Source organism: Erpetoichthys calabaricus, chromosome 6 (genome assembly GCF_900747795.2).
Source record: "Erpetoichthys calabaricus chromosome 6, fErpCal1.3, whole genome shotgun sequence".
Classification (NCBI taxonomy): Eukaryota; Metazoa; Chordata; class Cladistia; order Polypteriformes; family Polypteridae; genus Erpetoichthys; species Erpetoichthys calabaricus.
In genome coordinates, this window is record NC_041399.2 from 3,008,085 (window position 1) to 3,026,234 (window position 18,150).

Below are 18,150 nucleotides of genomic sequence, written 5' to 3' on the forward strand. Positions count from 1 at the left end.
TGCCAGATACTTCAGTCTTCTTGAGGACATGAGCCCACCTTGACTGGTTGACTACCAGCATTCTTGAGTCACCTGTGGTGACTTGGTGACACCTGCTGGCACTCCAGCCACCAGAGAGTTGTTGTAGGCCGGACGTGACAAGACCAATGCCTGGAGCTGGAGTTGTGCTGTACACTCCGTCAGACATGTGGACGTGGTCTAAAGTAGACAGTGCAAGACTGGAAGGCCCCTGAAGAACAGCTGGTCATTCATCGTCACCTCAAGGTGGTGTACTGACTTGCCAGGTGTTAATCGAGAGGTGGGGGGCCTGAAACGAGAACAAGAACGTCCGAGACGGTGCTCCTTCATCCATGTTGCAATAACAGTGAGACCTGTAGAGACCCCAGGAGGAAACAACAAGCCCAGTGGTGCATCATCAGCGGGACGAGATGATGGGCCCTAGTGAGGAGGAGGAGGAGTATACAGTAGAGGGAAGAGGAGAGCACCCTGAACAGATCCAGTGGGCACCCACATGCTTGCTTGGTGCCACCCTTGACATCCCCAGAACATACGAGGGCAGTTCCAGTGATGCCAACGTCAGAAAAGGTGGCAAGGAGGACCTTCTTAAGTGGATGCACTTTGTAAGTTGCTTTGGATAAAGGCTTCTGCTAATAAAGTAATATTCATGATGATGACTAATTCATATAACTGAGTGTCGTACAGCACCTGGAAAGAGTGCCCATTGTGAAAGGTGCCATCTAAAAATGAACCCTTTCGTCCCTGGATTTTCTGTTTTTTTATGGGAAAATGATTTTGTGAGACATTCTACCTTTGGGGTGTCTAGGAAGATCAAAAATGAAAAATCGAAAATAAAAATACAATAGCTGCCAGATACTTCAATCTTGTTGAGGAAATAAAATTCAAAGTGGACCTACTTACTATGTGGTGTGCACAGTCCAGCAGCGTCCATTTTTACTTCTGTGTTTCACAGACTGTATGCCAGTCTCTCCAGTCTGCACTAATGGTAGCACACGCCCGGTGCCAACGGCTGCAAACGTACCTGTGCTTTACAAAAAGGACTGCAATTATATGTACCAGTAATAGGATGTCAGGGCCGAAAGGGTTAATTATTCAGGTCAGGTCAGGTTGAGGGGGGGGGGGGGGGGGGGGGGGGAGGGGCATGCACTGGCACCACACGATGAAACAGCTCAGGCACCTGGCTGGCAACCCCCCAGGCAGACATACAATCCAGTCCCACCCTCTGAAAATGACCCTCTATCTGCCGCATCCAGGTGTTATGTGAGGGGTCTCCTTGGTCTGGTCCAGCCACTCACTCAGGTCCTCAACAATGAGGGTCACCCTCGGGTAATTGTGCCACGTGGCTGTAGTGCCCTAACTGACGCTCCCTCACCATGCAGGTCATACGCCTCATTTGGGACTCCATGAGCAACACAAAGTCAAACCAGCGGCCCCCAAGGACCCTCTGAAGAGACACACATGAAGGAGTCGAGTCTTCATCTCAGGTCACTGGATAGCGTCCATGTCTCATTAACATGAAGCACCAAGACTCTAAAGCCTTGGACCTTCGTCCTTTTGCAGAGATATCAGGAGTGGGCGCCACCCCAACCCCCCCCCCACCATGGTCTCACAATCCGTCTACTGACTTCATAGAAAGAGTCACCAGAGTCACATGAATGTCACTGCTGAGGTCAGTAAACCTCTCGATGATGAGGTGGACACTCTCTCCGCAGACAGACACACTGCTGATGGCCGTGCCCAAGAGCTCATTAAAGGCCTAGATTTCAGTTTTTATCAGGACCCTCGCAAGCCCAGACACTCGGACCCCTCACTCAATCTCTCGAGACCCCCAATCAGAGCCTCCATGGACTCTGTGAAGATCACAGCATCGTCAGTAATGTCAAAATCAGTGAATCCCTCTTGACCAACAGATGCCCAGTCGCTGGACCCCATGACCCTGCCAACCATCCAGTCCTTGCAAGCATTGAACAGAGTAGGTGCAGAACAGACCGCTGACGGACCCCCAGAATCAACTGGGATAAATGCAGAGGGTCTGCCTCCACTCTGCACGGCAGTCCCAGTACCATGACATTAATTATTAATATTTCATTAATTCTGTAAAGGTGTGATGGCAGTTCACCTGTGCACTTGTAACGGTGCTCTGATCAGCAGTCACCTGTGCGCCATCTTAGATTAAAAAAAAGACAAACTATTGACAGCCACTAGGGCGGGGGGCACTGAGAGGACAGGACATTTTCAGCTTGTCCCATGGAGACACCCGGGCAGGCTAGTGGTCCCGACCCCAGCAGGGTCTCGAGAGTCGTCTGCCAAGGCTTCTCATTTCTCCATGCAGGTGACGTTAACTCACGTGTGACATTTAGCAGGAGTTTGGCTAGCGAGCGGCCGTAATGCTTTCCACATGTGCGCCGTTAGTGGACCTCTAATGCTTTTTGGCGTTCGTCTCGTTGAGCCGAAGACGGAGATGGCGCCCACTTAATACATCCTGGCGGAATGGCACCGTCTGTACAAGTGTGTCGAATGCACGGGGAACTTGTGAGGACCCCGAGGAGGTCCTCCATCAAGCTGTGAATGAGTGGCATCGCAGTAAGGACACAGAACATCGACCTGCTCTTGCATTTATCAAGCTGGACATTACAGGGGGCCGACACACGTGACCCACCATCCAGATGGAATAGGAGGGTAACGCTGAGGTGCCCCTTTAGTTCTTTCTCAATGGCCGTAAGACCAAAACACTTGACTGACATTGATAAAGATGGGATTATTAGCAGGAAGTGGCGTGGCGTGGCATGGCGTGGCGTGGCATGGCGTGGCGTCTCTTCATATTTTTATCCTGAGTAACACGAGGGGTCTTTAGGGTTTCAGACCTCAGTTCTGACATTCCTTTTTTTATTCATCTATCTACTTTATTTTTGAGCCCTGGTGGCCACCATTTTGGACACCTGTGTCCCTGGCTGCCATGTTATGGTTGGGTTTTTCATTTTTTATAGTTTATATTACTTGTCCTTTGTGTTGGGGGGTTTCCAAGTCAGAGAATCCATTTTTAGCATTGATTTTTCAATTCTACCAATTCTTTAGTCATTTTCTAGGGGGCAAGGCAGGAACAAACTCTGGACAGGATGCCAGTCCATCGTAGGGTGAACACACACACACACATCAGAGCTGATTTAGTGTCGACAGGTCACCTCACATAGGGGTTTCTGTAACGTTTTGGCCGCCATTTTAAGTTCCCGTGGTGTACCCTCAGCTGTGTCGTCAGGGGCGTGGCCTCAGAGGTCATGGAGTTCAAGGTCAGCCGTAGGCACACTTCCTTATCCGATCTGCAGACTCCGAAAGGGTTCAAAACCTGTCCTTAAAATCCTTTCTCTTTATTGTCTTTCTGTTCTGACCCTTTGTGCCTCGTCTTTTTAGCTCTGATTTTTCTCTCAGTCTCTTGTGGAGTTGCAGTCCCGGCTTTTCTGTTCAATTTTCAGGGCACACACCAGACAGGATTGAGCTGCCATTTTGATTTTAGCGTCTTCTCCATCCGATATTATTGAACCCGACCTGAATCTGCTGACAGCGTGGGCTCTTTCAGAACATTTTGGCTCCAGACCGTTGCTTTGTTTTTGATTCTTTTGTCTTTCTTCTGTTGACCTTCCTCTCGACTCCTCTTCTGTCTCAGCCCTTTATCGCCTCAACATTTTTCTTTAGCTGGTGAACCTGTTCCTCCATCGCAGACCTAATGATACAAACTGTCGAGTTCTGTTACAGATGTCACATACGGCACCTCTACCCCTATTTCAGATCTCTTCTCTTTCATTTTATTGTTTTTTGACAGCCTGTGAAGAGACATTTACAAATCCTACCGGTCAGCTGACATCACCCAACTACCCCAACAACTACCCCGTCTACCGAGAGTGCACCTATCGTATCATCGTGAGTGTGAACCGGCAGATCATGCTCAACTTCACCGACTTTGCCTTGGAGCCGACGTACCCCAGCTGTCTGTACGACTACGTGGAGATCAGGTGAGGAGAACGTTATGGACTAGGAGTCCCAAAGCATGTAAGTTCCAATTGCACATCCAAAAATGTTCACTAGAGGGGAAATCCCATCAAAAACCCTGGCAGGACATAAAAAGGGCCTTGTGGAAACTTTATAAATACAAGATATAAAAGGCTCATCGATAATAAAGATGCTCCATGGAGCGCAAAGGCAAAATGGATCAAGGCAGGGACAAACATCGTGTGACGTTTTTGGTCTCCAGGCTCCATAAAAGGACAAAGCGGTGCTAGAAGGTACACTTGTGGTGGTTCAGTGGCTTTACTGAACAGCGGAGTCCAAATCAAGTGATGTGACGATGTCACCGGCTGACCTGCTGCTGTTAGTTATGGAGGCTCTGTGACTAACTGATCTTTAAAATTCATAGACATGACATTCTTAGAAGTAACGGAGAAATGAAAACCTCTGAAGTCTGAAGGTAAAACTGTCAGGGGCTTGAGACCAGGATGGACAGCAGGCGCCTCATGTTAGAAAGCCTTACTTTGATTCCATACAAAAACAAAACGTCAAATGCCTCATCCATCCATCCATCCATCCATTATCCAACCTGCTACATCCTAACTACAGGGTCACGGGGGTCTGCTTGAAAGGCAAAAATTGTGAACGTACAAAAAAAAAAACAGACTTATAAAAGTCAAATCAACTTAAAACTCTTAAAGCTTTTAGACGCTGCCCGTCACTTCCTGCCAGTAACCATATATGGCATAAAAACAATTTTATTAGAATATTCATGACCTAATTAGCATGTCATTGTGGCCATGATTAATTTTGAATATTCATGACCTAATTAGCATGCCATTGTGGCCATTTTTTTTTTATATGCATGACCTAATTAGCATATCATTCATGGAGTAATTAGCATATCATTGTGGCCATGATCCTGAGTGACGTCATTAGTACATCAGAGGACAGAGAAACAAAACTTCGGTGAATGTGAACTTGAGGTATTAGTGACTGACATGGAGAACCACAATGACATTTTTTTTTTGTCACATGAAATGGAGCAAGTGACAGCAGCTGAGCTTTTGACAATAAAAGCAATGGCCACTAGTAGCTGGGTCTGCTGCTGCTTTTAATATCTGTTAATGACTTGGACTCAAGCTGGATAAGATAGCAGATGATACCAAGATAGGTGGATGAGTTATAAGGAAAAATTAAAAGAGCTGAGCCTAACGCTTGCATTGAGTTTAGGTCTTGTTAGGTCTGAATTCACAATGGGAGGTCTGAAAATCGAGAGTCCACCTTATTAGAAGGATTTAGGAGTCACAGTGGACTGTAAGCTATCGACTGTCAGTTAGTATTCAGAAGCCATTCAGAAGGCTAACAGAATGTCAGGTTATATAGCGCCTTGATGTGTGGAGTTCAAGTCCTCAAGCTTTATAACACACTGGTGAGGCCTCATCTGGAGTCCTGTGTGCAGTTTTGGGATACAAAAAGGACATAACAGCACAAGAGAAGGTCCAGAGAAGAGCGACTGGGCTGATTACAGGGGGCTACAGGGGATGAGTTATGAGGAAAAATTTAAAGAGCTGAGCTTTTACAGGAGATGAAGAGGAGACCTGACTGAAGTGTTTAAAATGATGAAGTGAATTAGTCCAGTGGATCGAGACGGTGACTTTAAAATGAGCTCATCAAGAACATGATGACACAGTTGGAAACTTGTGGATGGGAAATTTCACACAAACATCAGGAAGTTTTTCTTCACACAAAGACTCACAGAAAGTTGGAATAAGCGACCAAGTAGTGAGGTAGACAGAAGGACTTTGGGGGCCTTGACAACTCATCTTGATGTTACTTTAGTGAAGTTAGGACTGGACTGGACTGGTGAGTTTTGTTGGCCTGAATGTCCTGCTCTCATCCAGATTGTTCTAAATGTTCTAAAGTCCCAAACTGGATTCCAATAGCAAGGTTGAAAATAATCCAGAAAAACAAAAAAGCACAAAAACTCTCCACTCCTAAGTGCCTTCAAGATGAGGAGACCCTCATGTGGGAGACCCTCCAAACTTATAGGGTGGGAGGCCGTTCCTGGCAGTGATTGGCGACCCCTAGAAATGCCAGAAAACCATGAACAATGATGAGAAATTGACAAAGAGGACAAATAAAGATGAGGAATTGAAATATACCACCACACAGACGTCATTACAAAGTGTGGAAAGCAGGCCGGACACAGACAGGTAGACATGATGTTTAGCACCCAACACACGTTTATTTACAAGCTATTTACAATGAAGATGCGCACAAACCCAGTGCCACAGCACCAATCACCCCAAAGTCCAGGCCTCTTTCCTCAATGCCTTTCTTCACCGCCTCCACTCCTCCGAGCTCCGTCCTTCATCCACCCGACTCCAGCCCCTCAAATTGGGGGAGGCGGCCCCTTTTACAATCACCCAGATGTGCTCCAGATGCCTCCTGACAATCTTCCGCGTGTGGCGGAAGTGCCAGCTGCACACCTGGAAGCACTCCAGGTGTCCCTGATCCTCTTCCCCCCAGCACTTCTGGGTGTGGCAGAAGTGCTGATGTCCCAAGGCATTGGGGCGCCCCTTTGGTTATTATTTAACCAAAATATAGAAGAGCAGCATCCAGAATCAAGTCAACTACACCCAATGGTGACGCAGCGAGGTCACTGTCCTCATAATTAAGAGAAAACAAAAAGCAGGACAGGCACTAATTCCAAAGGGGCAGACGTAGGCGGCATGTTGATTTCCACACGCGGGTACTCGTGGCAGTAATGAGATGGGAGGCCCGTCTCAGAATCTCGATCTTAAGAGTTTCTGTTGGTTTTCTCACTGATGTCACTGTTGTCACTTTTCTCCGTTCCCCTGCTTGTTCTCCATTTCTGTTGAGTGGTTAGAGGTTTGTAATTCTCTCCCGGCCCCTCGTCTCTCGGCCTCAGCTTGGCTGCTGTGGCATTTGTGAATTTCCCCTTGGAATTAATAAAGTATCTATCTATCTATCTATCTATCTATCTATCTATCTATCTATCTATCTATCTATCTATCTATCTATCTATCTATCTATCTATCTATCTATCTATCTATCTATCTATCTATTATATAGTGCCTTTCACACCTATCTATCTATCTATCTATCTATCTATCTATCTATCTATCTATCTATCTATCTATCTATCTATCTATCTATCTATCTATCTATCTATCTATCATATAGTGCCTTTCACATCTATCTATCTATCTATCTATCTATCTATCTATCTATCTATCTATCTATCTATCTATCTATCTATCTATCTATCTATCATATAGTGCCTTTCACATCTATCTATCTATCTATCTATCTATCTATCTATCTATCTATCTATCTATCTATCTATCTATCTATCTATCTATCTATCTATCTATCTATCATATAGTGCCTTTCACATCTATCTATCTATCTATCTATCTATCTATCTATCTATCTATCTATCTATCTATCTGTCTATCTATCTATCTATCTATCTATTATATAGTGCCTTTCACATCTATCTATCTATCTATCTATCTATCTATCTATCTATCTATCTATCTATCTATCTATCTATCTATCTATCTATCTATCTATCTATCTATCTATCTATTATATAGTGCCTTTCACATCTATCTATCTATCTATCTATCTATCTATCTATCTATCTATCTATCTATCTATCTATCTATTATATAGTGCCTTTCACATCTATCTATCTATCTATCTATCTATCTATCTATCTATCTATCTATCTATCTATCTATCTATCTATCTATCTATCTATCTATCTATCTATCTATCTATCTATCTATCTATCTATCTATCATTTGGTTCTTCTTCTACTCTGAATGCTCTTCGTGGTGTTTGTTTTTTTTTCTGTTATTTTTTTGGATTTCTTGACATTTTTTAGGATTTTGAACTTTTTAATTTAACATTTTGGTTTTGTCTGTTTTTGTGCCTCCTTGGTCTCGAAGCAATTTTTTCAGTTTTGCTCTTATTTTGCTTCAGTTCTTAAATAATCTTTTAAAGAATCTCTCGGTTTTTGTTTGCCCTTTTCCTTTGTGTTTGTGAAGGCCATATGCCTGTTGTTCAGTTTCGGGACTGGACTGGAGCTTTGAGGTCTCGGCCCTTGCTGAGTTTGAAGAATTGAATAATCATAAGAGATGACATCCGGGTCCTCTAAAGCCTTTTCAGAAACCTCACTGCAGGTCCACCCCAGACTCCCTGATGTCACCTGCTGTTGATTGTGACCCACTTGTCCTTTCTGTACTGCAGAGATGGAGGATATGAGACGTCACCTCTGACCAGCCGATATTGCGGCACGACCACCCCGCCTATCATCATGTCTCACAGCAACAGACTGTGGATCAAATTCCGCTCGGATATGACCTCCACCTACAGAGGCTTCATGGCCCATTGGGATGGCACCTTAACAGGTACAGTAGGACCCTCTGAACTTGGCAGCGGTGACTTGTGTGTGACAGCAGGAATTAACAGAAAGAGGAGGATGTGGAGGACCCTGCGGACTGCTGAGGCCCGTTTACCGGTGCCTTACAGGGGGCATCCTTGTATGCTACAGATTAGTTGTACACACGTGATTTTAATTTTCTTTACCCTTCTTTACTTTACATGTCACCTACAGATGCTTTGGTCACACCACTGGCTCATAGATGTTAACAACTTGAGAGTTCCTTAGCACAATGACTCCCAATGACCACTACAGAGGGGGCCGTCAAACCCTGACCTGCAACAAAATGGCACACGTAGAATCTTTATAACTAAAAGAAAAAAGTCGTTTTACAAAAATAAACTCAAAGAATGAGTGCAAGAGACAAAAGGAGTTGCCTGAAACAACAAAGGCAATCCGAGTAAAAGAAAATCTCAAGAATGGTCAAAAGAAAGACAACAGAGGGCAGAAAATTCAGGAAATCACTTAAAAAAATCCACAATAACGTTCTTCACTAGAGAAACTCGCCAATGCCAGCGCATTCAATGAACCGCAAGGGGCTGTGGGCTTTCCTCAGCCTTCATAGGCCTAAAGACAAACCCACGTGACGATGGGCAGGCCTGGCTTGGCCTCTTGGGGAATCACAAACAAGACACATGGGACACAATCAAAAATATTAGCTTGTTAACAACTTGATCAAAAATATTAGCATATTAACAGTCCATCCATCCATTGTCCAAGCTGCTATATCCTAACACAGGGTCACGGGGGTCTGCTGGAGCCGGACATCCCACTGTTATCTTGTTTGTTGAAAGGAGAGTCAATTATTATGCAGGCTGAGAGGGGGTCCCAAACTTTTACATTTGACTGTAGTTTTTTATTACTAATAAGTCAGTCAGTCATCATCCAAACTGCTATATCCTAACAACACAGGGGTCTTCTGGAGCCAATCCCAGCCAACACAGGGCACAAGGCAGGAAACAAACCCTTGGTAGGGCGCCAGCCCACCGCAGGGCACACACACACACATAACAAACACACACTAGAGACAATTTAGGATCACCAATGCACCTAACCTGCATGTCTTTGGACTGTGGGAGGAAACAGGAGCGCCGGAGGAAACCCACGCAGACACGGGGAGAACATGCAAACTCCACGCAGGGAGGACCCGGGAAGTGAACCCAGGTCTCCTAACTGCGAGGCAGCAGCGCTACCCACTGCGCCACCGTGCCACCTAATAGAGATACATACATACATATATGTCTCTATTATAAAAAAAAAAATCTTGGGTGGGAGATGAGACGTGATGTTCTCGAAAGACACCTTGATGTCCCGCGAGACAAGGCAGTGAGACCAAAGGACAGCAGCTGTACAGGCTTTTAAATGATCGACACACAGTGCGACAAGCAGAACACGCAGCTCACCAGTAGGAACAGCAGCAAGACAGGTACCACTGCGCCACCGTGCTGCCCTCATATTAACAACTTGATCAAAAATATTAACATACAGTCATATGAGAAAGTTTGGGAGCCCCTCTTAATTCTTTGGATTTTTTGTTTCTCATTGGCTGAACTTCCTTTTAATATCTGACATGACTTATGGACACTGTAGGATTTCAGCAGTGACATTAAGTTTATTGGATTAACAGAAAATATGCAATATGCATCATAACAAAATTAGACAGGTGCATAAATGTGGGCCCCCCAACAGAGATATGACATCAATACTTAGTTGAGCCTCCTTTTGGCCTCTAGACGCTGTCCTCCTATAGCCTCTGATTAGTGTCTGATTCTGGATGGAGGTATTGTTCACCATTCTTCATACAAAATCTCTCCAGTTCACTTCAATTTGATGGACAGCCTGCTTCAAATCATCCCATAGATTTTCGATGATATTCAAGTCAGGGGACTGTGACGGCCATTCCAGAACATTGTACTTCTCCCTCTGCATGAATGTCTTTGTAGATTTCTAACTGTGTTTTGGGTCATTGTCTTGTTGGAATATCCAACCCCTGTGTAACTTCAACTCTGTGACTGATGCTTGAACATTATCATGAAGAATTTGTTGATATTGGGTTGAATTCATCTGACCCTCGACTTTAACAAGGGCCCCAGTCCCTGAACTGGCCACACAGCCCCACAGCATGATGGAACCTCCACCAAATGTGACAGTAGGTAGCAGGTGTTTTTCTTGGAATGCGATGTTCTTCTTCCACCATACAAAGCACTTTTTGTTCTGACCAAATAACTCAATTTGTGTCTCATCAGTCCAAAGCACTTTGTTCCAAAATGAATCTGACTTGTCTAAATGAGCATTGGCATACAACAAGCAACTCTGTTTGTGGCGTGAGTGCAGAAAGGGCTTGTTTCTCATCACCCTGCCATACAGATGTTTGAATTGTAGAACGTTGTACAGATACACCATCTACAGCAAGATGTTCTTGCAGGTCTTTGGAGGTGATCTGTGGGTTGTCTGTCACCATTCTCACAATCCTGCTCATATGCCACTCCTGTATTTTTCTTGGCCTGCCAGACCTGCTGGTTTAACAGCAACTGTGCCTGTGGCCTTCCATTTCCTGATTCCATTCCTTACAGTTACAGAAACTGACAGTTTAAACCTCTGAGATGGCTTTTTGTGGCCTTCCCCTAAACCAGGAGACTCAACAATCTTTGTTTTCAGATCTTTGGAGAGTTGCTTTGAGGATCCCATGCTGTCCCTCTTCAGAGGAGAGTCAAAGGGAAGGAAGCCCAACTTGTAATTGACCACCTTAAATCCCTTTATATCTCATGATGGGACACACCGGTCTATGAAGGTCAAGGCTTAACGAGCTCATCAACCAATCAGCATTGAGCAGTGACAGGCATTCAAATCAGCACAATGACAAGGGGACCCACATTTGTGCACAGCCAGTTTTTCACATTTGATTTCATTTCATACAACTAAATACTGCGTCACTAAAAACACCGCAGTACTCCTAGGAGATGACAGACATCGCACTGTTATCTTTATTGTTGAAAGGAGAGTCCATTATTATGTAGGCTGACAGGGGGTCCCAAACTTTTTCATATGACTGTATTAACATATTAATGACATGATAAAACATATTAACATTATTAACATATTAGTATCACAATCAAACATATTAACATATTCACTACAAGATCAAAATATTAACATAAACAAAAGAATCAAAAACACACAAATCAGCCATTAAAGAGACGTATGAACTCCGCCGAGTGGTCCGCACGTTGCCCCTCAGACTCCCATCCTGCCTGTGTGTTGTAGCCACCATTCCAGCTTTTCCAGAACTTGAGTGGAGGTTATGACCTATAGGGGGCACAGCAGAGCCCTGAAGACCTCAGCACCACTAGACACACAAGTGCCGGGTTCAAAATAAAGTATTTTGTATTTGCCCCCAATCCCTTATACAGGACTCTTCACCTTTCAGAATATAAAATAAAAACCTTTCTTTTCTTTTCTCTTCTTTTCTTTTCTTTTCTTTTCTTCTCCTCCACTGCTCCCAGCTGAGCTTTCCCTTGACGTTACTTCCATCTCTGACTCCCCTGGGGGCAGCGGAAGAGCTCGTTTTCAACCAGGACCCAGAAGTACCTTCAGCACAACATCACTGCCACCAAGGAGCACTTCTGGGTCAGGCTGAACCTCCCCAGGTCAGAGCAATGTCCAAGTACTATCCATTGGGACTACAATTTCCATGATCCCCTGTGGGTTCACAAATGGGAGCTTCACTAGGGGGTGCTGCCATCTAGTGTACTGGGGGAATTCACATCTCCCGTTGTACTTCCTTTATAAGAGCCTACTGGCTGGGAACGATACCAGCAACCAATCTGGCCTAGATGCCCCTCCATCCATGTCCATCCATTCTAAAGGCTTCCCAGCCAGGTAAGCAGCTATCCATTCTGGCTGGGATGCCATGTTGTTGGTGACGTAGTCCACACCCGTTCTTAGCCCCATCCTCTTTTTCTCACTCATAACCTCCACAGTCCCACTGATCCAATATCGATGAGCAGGTCAAGTTCTCGAGATGACTCCATTGGACGGCTTTGGCTTTTTCGAAGTGAACTTGCAGTGGTGATGGAAGTGAGCACTCATGTTCTCCCTTGTCACTCCATTCTTCTTCCTCCTTACTTCCACCTTCTATCTGCCCGTGTCACGCATCTTCTCTTCTTCTCTCTTTGATTATCCCCAGTGAAGTCTGCTGGCTCTCCCGCCCACCCTTGGTTTGTTGTAGAGATACAGGGGACCTCAAGTTAACCACGAAGAGTGAAATGGTTGTCCGCCGTGTCCCTTAACAGGGTCTTTAACATGCCAACATGTTTTGTGGACAGGTTGTGGTGGGACTCTGACGACGAGTTCCGGAAGCTTCACCTCCCCCAACTACCCCCTGCCGTACCACCCCAACTCCGAGTGCTACTGGATTCTACAGGCAAGTGGCGGCAGTCAGGAGGAACTTCGCTTTGAAGTCTTCCATTTGGAGTCGAGCACCAACTGCAATTACGATTTCCTGGAGGTGAGTGGGCACCGGGCGGCCGGTTGGTTGGTTGGTGGGTCTTCTTCTTTCAAAGTCAAGTTCAGATTTGGCACTGCTATTTGCCATTTTACACTTCAACTGTAAAAGGGAATGAATTATGTGTCACCATAGAAGGAGTATAGCGCCTTGCACGTGTGTTGCATCCTGTGGCTGGAGTTGGTGTCACTACGCAGTTATTGAAATGCTGACAAAGGGACAGCAAATGCGATAGTGTTCCTAACCTTTATTGTCTTTACGTGCCACTTACTGAGTTCACTCAAGCCATTGAGTGTCCATAGCTAAGAGTTTGGATATTGGAGCTGGAAAACATAAGCCAGCAGAAATTGAAATATCACTAAGGGGACCAGGTGGACCCACCAGACCCTGCTCAAGTGGTTTTGGGGAAGCCTCCTAAAAACTGACATAAAGGAGGATGGCACCATGTAGAAGCAGCCACCACAGAAAATCTGCTCCGATTTGAAGAGGTTCAGTGACAGAAGATGATGCCCATACTGCCCACGTCAGTTGGTATGGCCAGTAGCGAGTCCCCCTGTGATTACCAGTCTGGGCTCTCTTTGGTCTCGAGCAAGGAAGGAGGTGACACATAGGAATTGACAAAAACCAGGATGGAGTCACTCCTTGAGTTCTTAAGGCCTCTGCTGACCAGCTTTATGGGGTCCTCTGCCACCCATCCAGTCTGTCACTAAGGAAATAGAAAGTGCTGCTGCAAAAGAAATCCTGCATATTAAGGTGGGCATCCCTTCACCTCATGACCCATGGCTCTTACCTCCCACATCATGAAGAGGCTTCGAGAGGCCGGGCCTGAAATTGAGGAGTTCTCTCTTTTGAAGGACCACTTGGGACCAACGCAGCATCTAGTTGTTTGTCTGCTCCTCAAACGTGTGGACCAAGCTGGCAGCATTGTGAAGGTGACGGGTTTTATTTTTTTTTTTTACTTCTCCGAAGCCTAAAGTGCCATCCAGTCAGGACAGTTAAGGACTAAGCTAAGGGACAGGCAGATGGGGACACCTATGACATTCAATTACAATGGGCTATCTGGCCAGCACACAGTTTGAGAGGCTCAAGGACTGAGGGAGCACCACAAGGAACAGGCCTGTCTGCTTTGGTCTTCACTCTGCCCACCTGACTAGAAACAGAGCAGCTGGTCACATCACTGGCAGACATTCTTGGATGATTCGTCACAAAGGGGGGTGTTGAGACGAAGCCATGACAAGCGCTTTGAGAATCATCTGCAACTCAACATCAGCAAAACTAAGAAAGTGCTACCATAAAGAGCCTGGTCACCATTCAGGGAGTGGATGTGGAGATGGAGCACTCCTACAAGCACTTGGGGGTCCGCATCAGTGACAGGCTGGAGTGGTCTAGTAACACATACAAACTGGAGAAGAAAGAGCGAAGTGGACTCTATTTGAATAGGAGATGCCACTCCTTTAGTGTGGGTAGATCTTAACCTGAGGTCCGTGGACCCCTAGGAGGTCCATGGATGGTATTACAGGGGGTCCTTGAGAGTCAGGTAAAATGAACATTTATATTCAGTATGCAGCCCAGGACTGTTGATTTTTCTCGTGTGAACTTCCTCACGTGATTTTATTTGAAAGTATTTATCTCGCCTACGCCGAATCTGTCAGTTACATACCTGTGGAAAAAAGAACAGCAAGAAAAATAGGAGTCACCGTACAGGTGAATATTTCTGGGGAAGGGGGGTCCGTAGCTTTCATCAGATTCTTAAAGGGGTCCGTGACTCAAAAAAGCTTAAGAATCACATCTTTACACGTTCTACCAGTGTGGAGGGCTGGGGTGGTAACATCACTTCAAAAGAGGCCCACAAATCAGTAAGCTGATTAAGAAGGACAGCTCAGTTATGAGACCTGCCAGAGGTAGTGGTGGAGCAGAGAAGAGGAACAAACCTGAGGGCCTTCATAAGCAATCCAGAAAATCTACTCCAGTTTAAAGAGGTCCTGATCCTCTCTATGGTGGGCCATCACGCGACAGATTAAACAGAACAAGGGTGTCAAGAAACGCCATGGAGGCTTCCTCATCCCTACAGCAATATGCTTTTATAACGCCTCACTGGGACTGCTCTTTAATCTTTAGCCAAGTCAGAAGGTGTTTCTTCACACAAAGAACCAGAAGAATACAGGGGACCTGACAAAGGAACACCAGGGAAGACCCTTCATTCTTAGGAGACGGCACTCCTTTAATGAGGGTAGTGATGTCCTTCATGTGTGGTACAACTCTGTGATGGCCGGTTTGGGGAGTTAGGCCAGTAACATCACTTTGAGTGAAGCCCCCCGAACCAACAAGTTAATGGAAAAGGCAGCTTCAGGTATGGGACACACTGTGGACCCCCTGGAGGTCGTAGCATAGGAGAGAATGAAGACAAAACTGAGTGCCGTTATGAACAATGCTGCACATCCCCTGTGTGACACAATGACACTGAGGACTCTCATACAGCCAATCATTTAGCAGATGTGTGTCAAGGAACATGATGGGCGGATCTATCTATCTATCTATCTATCTATCTATCTATCTATCTATCTATCTATCTATCTATCTATCTATCTATCTATTATATAGTGCCTTACATATCTATCTATCTATCTATTATATAGTGCCTTTCACATCTATCTATCTATCTATCTATCTATCTATCTATCTATCTATCTATCTATCTATCTATCTATCTATCTATCATTATCATATAGTGCCTTTCACATCTATCTATCTATCTATCTATCTATCTATCTATCTATCATTATCATATAGTGCCTTTCACATCTATCTATCTATCTATCTATCTATCTATCTATCTATCTATCTATCTATCTATCTATCTATCATTATCATATAGTGCCTTTCACATCTATCTATCTATCTATCTATCTATCTATCATTATCATATAGTGCCTTTCACATCTATCTATCTATCTATCTATCTATCTATCTATCTATCTATCTATCTATCTATCTATCTATCTATTATATAGTGCCTTACATATCAATCTATCTATCTATTATATAGTGCCTTTCACATCTATCTATCTATCTATCTATCTATCTATCTATCTATCTATCTATCTATCTATCTATCTATCTATCTATCATTATCATATAGTGCCTTTCACATCTATCTATCTATCTATCTATCTATCTATCTATCTATCTATCTATCTATCTATCTATCTATCTATCTATCTATCTATCTATCTATCACCATATAGTGCCTTTTATATTTTTCTGTCTTTTAAAAGTGTACATTGTTCGGGGGATTGGGGCGTCTGAAGACCTGAGTCAGGTGGCAAATCTGTGCCCACAAGACAAGCAACCACCACATCCAGATGGTTTTCAGCCCCACAGGTAAACACTGCGTGATGCTTCTAAGAGTGGTGGGCACTGCCATGGGGCACAGAAGTGAATTCTGTCCACTCTTATTTTAAAAGCAGACTCCCCAAAGATGAAACTCGTACTCAGCAGTGAGCTCCTCATTATTAGGACACAAGTGTCGTATCTGAATGAATTCTGAATTGTCAGCCATATGGGTGGGCACTAAGACCACCGTCAGACCCTGCGTGTTTCGTGTTAAATGGAGAATTTCAGATGCACGTTTGCTTTCACCTACAGGTGTACAACGGCAACAGCTCCAACTCTCCTCTCTTGGCCAAACTCTGTGGTAATCAAATCCCGGCGCCCATTCGATCCTCCAGAGAAAATCTGTACGTCAAGCTGCGGACGGACGCCTCCATCGGGGCCGGGGGATTTGTGGCAGTCTACAGTCAAGGTCGGTGGTCTTCTCAGTCAGCATTGACTTTAGTGCTGTTAATAATGCCGACAATAATATTACATTATATTTCTGTACCCTGTGTGGAGTTTGCATGTTCTCCCTGTGTCTGCGTGGGTTTCCTCCTGGTGTTCTGGTTTCCTCCCACGGTCCAAACACATGCAGGTTAGGTGGATTGGAGACTCTCAATTGTCCCTAGTTTGTGCTTGGTGTGTGTGTGTGTCCTGCGGTGGGTTGGCACCCTGCCCGGGTTTGGTTCCTGCCTTGTGCCCTGTGTTGGCTGGGATTGGCTCCAGCAGACCCCCATGACCCAGTGTTTGGATTCAGCGGGTTGGAAAATGGATGGATGTATTTCTGTAGTGCCTTTGCATTGGGGGTCTGCTGTCCAGACGTCTGGGCTGGTGCTACTGTAAGGCACAAGGCTGAAGGCTCAGTTCCTACCCCTGACCATCCCTGTCACTTCATTGGTCTCTTAGGAGAAATTTGAAAACGAGTGTGCAGTGTCTGTGAAGCTGAAGAAATACAAAAACCCATCCAGTAATGGGGATTACAAAAACAATACACAAGGGACAACAAAACGAACAAACCTGATGGGGGCCTGAAGCCCGGGACAGAGCACTGGCACAGCTATAATGAGGTGTAGCCACAAGAGGGCGCCACTGAGCCCCAAACCACAGACACAGTAAACCCAACCCAGTCTCAGGTTCAAATCTATGATTTTGCTTGTCATTAACACTTTCTTCTCCAGAAGACCAGCAGAAATACACCCCCCACTACCTCCACCCCCAAGAGAGCGCTGCCCACTATGACTCGTCTAAGTGCGGTGGTGGGCTTTCTTTTAAAGTCGACCCAGGAACTCCTTCCAGTCTTGTACCCAGGGTTTCTGAAACACTCCTGGCAGCACCCTCTGGTGGTCCCCAAAGACCCCGACAGGGCTGCATTTCTGGACTCCAACTCCCAAGCCACACTGCAGGTGTCCTGATTGGGTTTAGCCCTGAGGAACACTGCCACCTACCGTTTGGGGACACAAACTGCTCCCGGCCTGCCTGTTCATTCAGTTCATCCATTATGGCCCCCTGACCGTATAAGAATCCTTCCTTTATCCTGGGCAGGATGCTGTCCTTCCTTCCTGGCACCCACAGAGGTGACACAGTAATTTAAAAAACAATAAAAAAATGAACAGAGGCACCAAATATAAGGAGCAGAACAGAAATCTGCACACCTCAAGACCCCAACTGGTGACACTCGTGATCTCACTGGCTCTCTCTGGTCACCTCAGTGATGTTTTCCTCCTCACGTTTTTTGAATTCCATGCCTTCTGTTTGTCAGTGAGCCTCCTATGAAAATATC

The 18,150-nt window shown here is 45.2% G+C and overlaps 1 protein-coding gene across 1 annotated transcript in view; it reads left to right on the forward strand.

Moving 5' to 3' along the window:
• The window catches only part of cubn (cubilin (intrinsic factor-cobalamin receptor)), a 291,472-nt gene that overhangs the window by 71,141 nt on the left and 202,181 nt on the right, over positions 1-18,150 (forward strand). The window contains exons 23-26 of the mRNA XM_051929225.1: positions 3,836-4,025; positions 8,302-8,462; positions 12,820-13,001; positions 16,644-16,800. Coding sequence (XP_051785185.1) covers positions 3,836-4,025; positions 8,302-8,462; positions 12,820-13,001; positions 16,644-16,800 — 690 coding nt within the window. The remainder of the gene's footprint in view (positions 1-3,835; positions 4,026-8,301; positions 8,463-12,819; positions 13,002-16,643; positions 16,801-18,150) is intronic.